Consider the following 6000-nt stretch of genomic DNA (forward strand, 5'->3'; position numbering starts at 1 on the left):
ATGTAAACGACCAGGTGTGGTTTACAACCTGAAATCAATATTATTTTGGACTGCTAAGAAATGTAAATGGTGAATTGTATTAGTCATGCATTGAACTGCATCCATCTATTCTGCCAACAATGCCTTAGTGTACGTCATGGAATGTTGAGTCACATTGAAGCTATTTTTAAAACATCGTATAAAGTTGTTTTTGTAGCATAAAGTGGGATTTCTTTATTTTTTTTATAGATATTATAATTGTCTGTTTCATATCTGCAAAGTAGTTAAAACGCTGTCAGTTCACTTGAACTAATTCATTACCATTATTCATTGTACTTTCTATGGGAGAATAAAAATATAATCAACAAGATATCATGTTGCCCACATTAATAACACATTTTTCAATGAATATATACATTTCCCCGTTATCATGCGTTAATTCGGGCAAAAGTCAAATCCATTTTAAAAAAGTGTAAGAGAGCAACAAAAATAAAAGCACTGTGTGTTTACAATTTCAGCGCCTATTTAAAGAAACAAACTTTTTTTTAAACATGTGGGCCATTTAAATTCTTCCCACCCACTCAGGTCTTTGTAGCCTATTAGCTGGGGAGCAATTCAAAAAAGAATCATCCAGATCATAGAAATCATTATGTAGTCTTGTTCACTTGTTAGTTCATTACTTAAACAAATAGATTGTGGCTATAGCCTACCAATTAATGGGTTGTCATTTAGACTCAATAGCAAACCGTCATTAAAGTGTTATTCATTTAGACAGATTGCTTGACTGGTGCTGTGATTGTCTTTTCAATAGGTGTGTGAGTGAAGGCATTAGGCAATAGTCCAGTGCCCTATCTGTCATACATTGTCTGTTGGGAAGCTGTCCTTTAGTCTATACAGAGGTAAGGGTAGGCAACAACACATCTGCCACACTGATCCTCAACACTGGGGCCTCTCAGGATTGCGTGCTTAGTCCCCTCCGTAACTCCCTGTTCGCCCACGACTGCTGTGGCCAAGCACGACTCCAACACCATCATTATGTTTGCTGACGACAACTGATCTTAGGCCTGACCACCGACAACGATGAGACAGCATATAGGGAGCAGGTCAGAGACTGGCAGTGTGGTGCCTGGACAACAACCTCTCCCTCAATGTTGGCAAGACAAAGGAGGAGATCGTGGACTACAGGCAAAGGCGGGCCGAACAGGCCCCCATTAACATCAACGGGGTTGAAGTAGAGCGGGTCGAGAGTTTCAAGTTCCTTGGTCTCCACATCACTAACGAACTACCATGGTCCAAACACATCAAGACAGTTGTAAAGAGGGCACGACAACACCCTTTCCTCCTCAGGAGACTGAAAAGATTTCTCTACACTCACAAGCATTTCGCTACACTCACATTAACATCTGTTAACCATGTGTATGTGACCAATAAAATTTGATTTTAAGATTTGGCATGGGTCCCCAGAAAGTTCTACAGCTGCACCATTGAGAGCATCCTGACCGGTTGCATCACCGCCTGGTATGGCAACTGCTCAGCATCTGACCGCAAGGCGCTACAGAAGGTAATGTGTATGGCCCAGCACATCACTGGGGCCAAACTTCCTGACATCCAGGACCTATATAGTAGGCGGTGGCAGAGGAAGATTGCCAAAGACTCCAGTCACCCAAGTCATAGACTGTTCTCTCTGCTACTACACGGCAAGCGGTACCGGAGCGCCAAGTTTAGGACAAAAAGGTTCTTTAACAGCTTCTACACCCAAGCCACAAGACTGCTGAACAACTAATCAAATGGCCATCCGGACTATTTACATCGCTGCCATTCGCTGTTTATTATCTATGCATAGTCACTTTATAGATTTCCTCGACTAACCTGTACCCTCGCACATTGACTCGGTATCCCCTGTATATAGTCACGTTTTTGTTATGTAATTTTCGTGTTACTTTTTGAATTATTTACTTTAGTTTTTTTTTTTTTTTACTATTTCTTGAACTGCATTGTTGGTTAAGGGCTTGTAAGTAAGCATTTCATGGTATGGTTGTACTCGGCGCATGTGAAAAATACAATTTGATTTGAGTTCATTCATTGACATTTCCACCGTTCTCCTTGTCCAGGTTATCCAGGAATCGGGTAGCTTCTTTTGCTAATTTCTTTCTGGGGTACACCAGAAAGAAAGTGATTAGTTTCTCTCATGGCTTTTTCTTTAAAAGATTGAATTCTCTGCATTTCATGTAGAGGTGTCCGCTCATGTCGACGTTGATCCGATAGCCCTCATACATCAAAGGTCCGACTCCTGACGTTTTGGCTTGGAAGGCCAGTCATAGAACTTTCTTTGTTCCTATATTTAAGGGACTTTGCAATGATGGCCCTTTGTTTGCTGCTCATGTCCCCTCTTGGCCCGTCTGTTCAATGTGCTTGTTTGATTGTGGGAGCCCATGTGAAGTTCTCCTGGCCCAGTAGTTGTGGTTTTACCTTTTCCGGGAATTTTTCCATTCCGGTTGTTCCACAGCTTTCTAGGAAATTTACAAAACTAAGATTTGAACGGCGACTGAAGTCCTCCATCCCGTTTAATCTTTCAGTAAGCCTCGTAATGATGTATTTTGTTCATCCACGGTTTTCTGGAGCTTTTCTTGTGCGATTTTCTCCAGGGTTAAACTGATTTATATTTATTTATTTAACTCCTTTGCACCCAATTATTTCTATCTCTACTTTGCACATTCATCCACTGCAAATCTACCATTCCAGTGTTTTACTTGCTATATTGTATTTACTTCGCCACCATGGCCTTTTTTTTTGCCTTTACCTCCCTTATTTCACCTCATTTGCTCACATAGTGTATATATATATACTTATTTTTCAACTGTATTATTGACTGTATGTTTGTTTTACTCCATGTGTAACTTTGTGTCGTTGTATGTGTCGAACTGCTTTGCTTTATCTTGGCCAGGTCGCAATTATAAATGAGAACTTGTTCTCAACTTCCCTACCTGGTTAAATAAAGGTGAAATAAATCATTAAAATCCCATCTCCTCCATGTTTGCCCAGTCCAGTCATAACAGTTTAGATTTTTTTTTACATTGGATATTTTCTTAATCTGCTTAGACAGTTTGTCATTGGCAGTGCAAATGTCTGTTAGTATTTCCTCTAAACTCACTTTAGTCGATTTGTCAGCTACTTGGTCCATGGTTGCGTTGTTTCGCTGTTTGTCTCTATAAAGTATTTTCCATAACATGCAGTTACCAATATAAAGTTTCAGTTATTTCTTGACTTTAGAGTTGAGTTCTTTCCTATTTAAGAGGCATATTTTATTAAAGAAATGGAATGCCAAACGGATCACCTTCAACTGACTAACTTAACATCACCATACCGGAAATTATATTTTCTATGTTTGACATATTACGTGATAGGACTTTGATAATCATAGTGGAGTCAAGAATACATGTCTCGCTTGCGTCGGGGATGAGTTTACGAATCAGGCCTGTGTTTCTTACCACTGTGGGGTTGCCACTGCTGATGAGTTGGCTGACTTCGTGGAAGATGCCTTTACAGTTGATCGACTTGTCCAGAGAACCTCTCTTTACTATGACGGCTACAGCCAGCAGGATCTGCTCCCGGACATACTTCTGCAGACTGGGGGAGGGAGAGAGGAGACTGCATGAGGTGAGATTGCGTCATACTTGAGAATCGAATTAATGCTGCCGCTACACTGACTCATACACCCTCCTTACACACACACACACACACACACACACAGGCCTACTTGGGTCTCTGTAAGACGTAGGTGAGGAGGAATGTTCGGAGCGACTCTATGCTGGCCTTCTCCAGCAGGATCCACTCCCGTACCACCGCCTCCATGACGGCTGTGGCTGCCTGGAACAGCACATAGTCTACCTTACTGGTCTCTGTGGAGGGAGAGAAATGAATCAGAGACAGACAGAATGACTGGTCTCTGTGAAGGGAAATATTAATCACAGAGAGAGACAGAATTACAGGTATCTGTGGAGGGAGAGAAATTAATCACAGAGACAGAATTACAGGTCTCTGGACACACATGCACATAGCACACACACAGTATCACATGTATCTGTGGGAAAACACAGCACACTCAAACATAAGTTACTGAGTTCACAAAACAAAAAACTTAAACTACTAACTAATCTCAGGAGATACAGCAGATAACACAAAATTAAGTAACACACAAACAAACATTTAGTGTTTTGAAGCATTTGTATAGTGATTCTTACCTAAGATGTGCTTGCAGACAGCGAAGGGTGATTTAGACTTCCTGAAGGAGAGGAATATGTGCTCTGCATGCTGCCTCTGTTCTGCATTGACCATGGATGGCGGTGCCTAAAACACACACACACCATTAGTGTACAGTCAATTATTACACCACGTACAGTAAGTCTCACACACACCACATTAAATTATTTCAACAGATGGACTGCTAAGCATACACAAGCAGTCAGCCAAGGAGTGTGGCTAAAATTCAGCTCTGCAGGAAATTCACATTCCAGGTAAAGCCTAATTGCAGTAAAAAGCAGCTCTGACTCGGCAGCCAGCAGGAGAAAAAGACCCTTTATCTGTCCTGACCACAAGCACGACAGGGCCTTCCTTCCCCCAACCCTCCTTCCCATGACCAACCCTTCCCCCCTACCACACACACACACTAGCGCTGACATTTGTTTAGAAACTCAATTTTAACCCATTATAACCTGGAAGGTGTAATAAGGGAATAGTTGAGCGCACCTTAAAGGTGCATAAGGGTAAAAGACTGGAGTTTCAATGCACTTTGTCATTAACTCATGTCTAATAAACATCAGCCTATCGGAGAGCAGAAACATAACAAAACACTATTAGTGAGACCTGATTATAATAGTAGTAATAAATAAATACGTATCGAATATAATTAACTTGGCCAAATAGTTATGATTTCTTCGAATGAGAGGGAATCAAGGTAACCTGCACGAGCTCCCCAGAGCACTTCAGTCACCAAGCTTGGGGGTGGGTATTATTTGTGGAACGTTCCATCAGGAATCTGTTCCAAAAACTTCGTAAAGTACAATGTTGCCAACAAACAACGCATACAAAGTAGCACGATCAATTCACCTAACGTTAGCTAACTAGCTGCCGAATAGGCATCAACTCACCACGTTGCTTATTATTAAATGTTTGTCCATAGGCTACCAGAGATTTTTTTCCGAATAAACGTGGTGAAGTGAAAACTTAATGAATCAGCCCACTCCCTACCCAGTATCTTATTCGGCCGCTATAAAAACGTTGTATGCGTTGTTTGTTGGCACCCTTGTTATTTACGTTTTTAGAACAGATTTCTGTTGGAACGTTCCACAAATTATACCTACCCCAAGCATGGTACTTGACCAAGTGTGCGATCCGAGAACTTTTAGCCAACACATGGTTAGCTAATTGTTTCCAATATATGACTTATATTTTACTAAAACTGGGCTTTATGATTTACTCAGGGAGTTGAAACAGCGCCCTAATTGACTGATGCATCACGTTGGCCACAAATCGAGGGTAAAGTCAGTAACTACTAGCTATGGAACATGGTGAATCAACAGTGTCTAACGACGCCGTGCAATGGGAATGCTCACCGAACTGTCAATTGTGGAAGAACTACATATTGTATCAAACTAACTAAACAAGTGTGTGGGTCCCTGTAAACATGTGTGTTCTACTGGTTAAGTTTTTAGGAAAAAAATCTTCACAAGACACTGTCACACATCGCTAATGGCTTTTGGGGGATGATGGCTATCCTATATTTTTTGCGGGATGGAGACATCACTGCGCCACGCATCGCGATCCTTTCTCAGAGAAATAACTGTGCCCGCTAAATCTCTCGCCGTCTCATAACTCTAAGTAAAACCCTGAACAAAGCATATACCAAAAAACACACAAAAAATAGATTATATTTCTCACCATTAAAACTTTGGCAGCGCTTTCCAGCTGTGAAATCACTTCTGGTGAACCGACCGCCGCCATCATGGTCCCTCTTCAATGACG

The 6000-nt window shown here is 41.3% G+C and overlaps 1 protein-coding gene across 2 annotated transcripts in view; it reads right to left on the minus strand.

Moving 5' to 3' along the window:
• The window catches only part of xpo4 (exportin 4), a 41131-nt gene extending 35131 nt beyond the window's left edge, over positions 1–6000 (minus strand). For both annotated transcript variants that reach the window (XM_024408850.2, XM_024408844.2), the window contains exons 1-4: positions 5917–6000; positions 4221–4326; positions 3737–3878; positions 3468–3606 (exon numbers count right to left, since the gene is read on the minus strand). In XM_024408850.2, the coding sequence (XP_024264618.1) occupies positions 3468–3606; positions 3737–3878; positions 4221–4326; positions 5917–5982 (453 nt within the window). In that variant the 5' untranslated portion in view covers positions 5983–6000. The remainder of the gene's footprint in view (positions 1–3467; positions 3607–3736; positions 3879–4220; positions 4327–5916) is intronic.

This window comes from Oncorhynchus tshawytscha, linkage group LG03, assembly GCF_018296145.1.
Source record: "Oncorhynchus tshawytscha isolate Ot180627B linkage group LG03, Otsh_v2.0, whole genome shotgun sequence".
Lineage (NCBI taxonomy): Eukaryota > Metazoa > Chordata > Actinopteri > Salmoniformes > Salmonidae > Oncorhynchus > Oncorhynchus tshawytscha.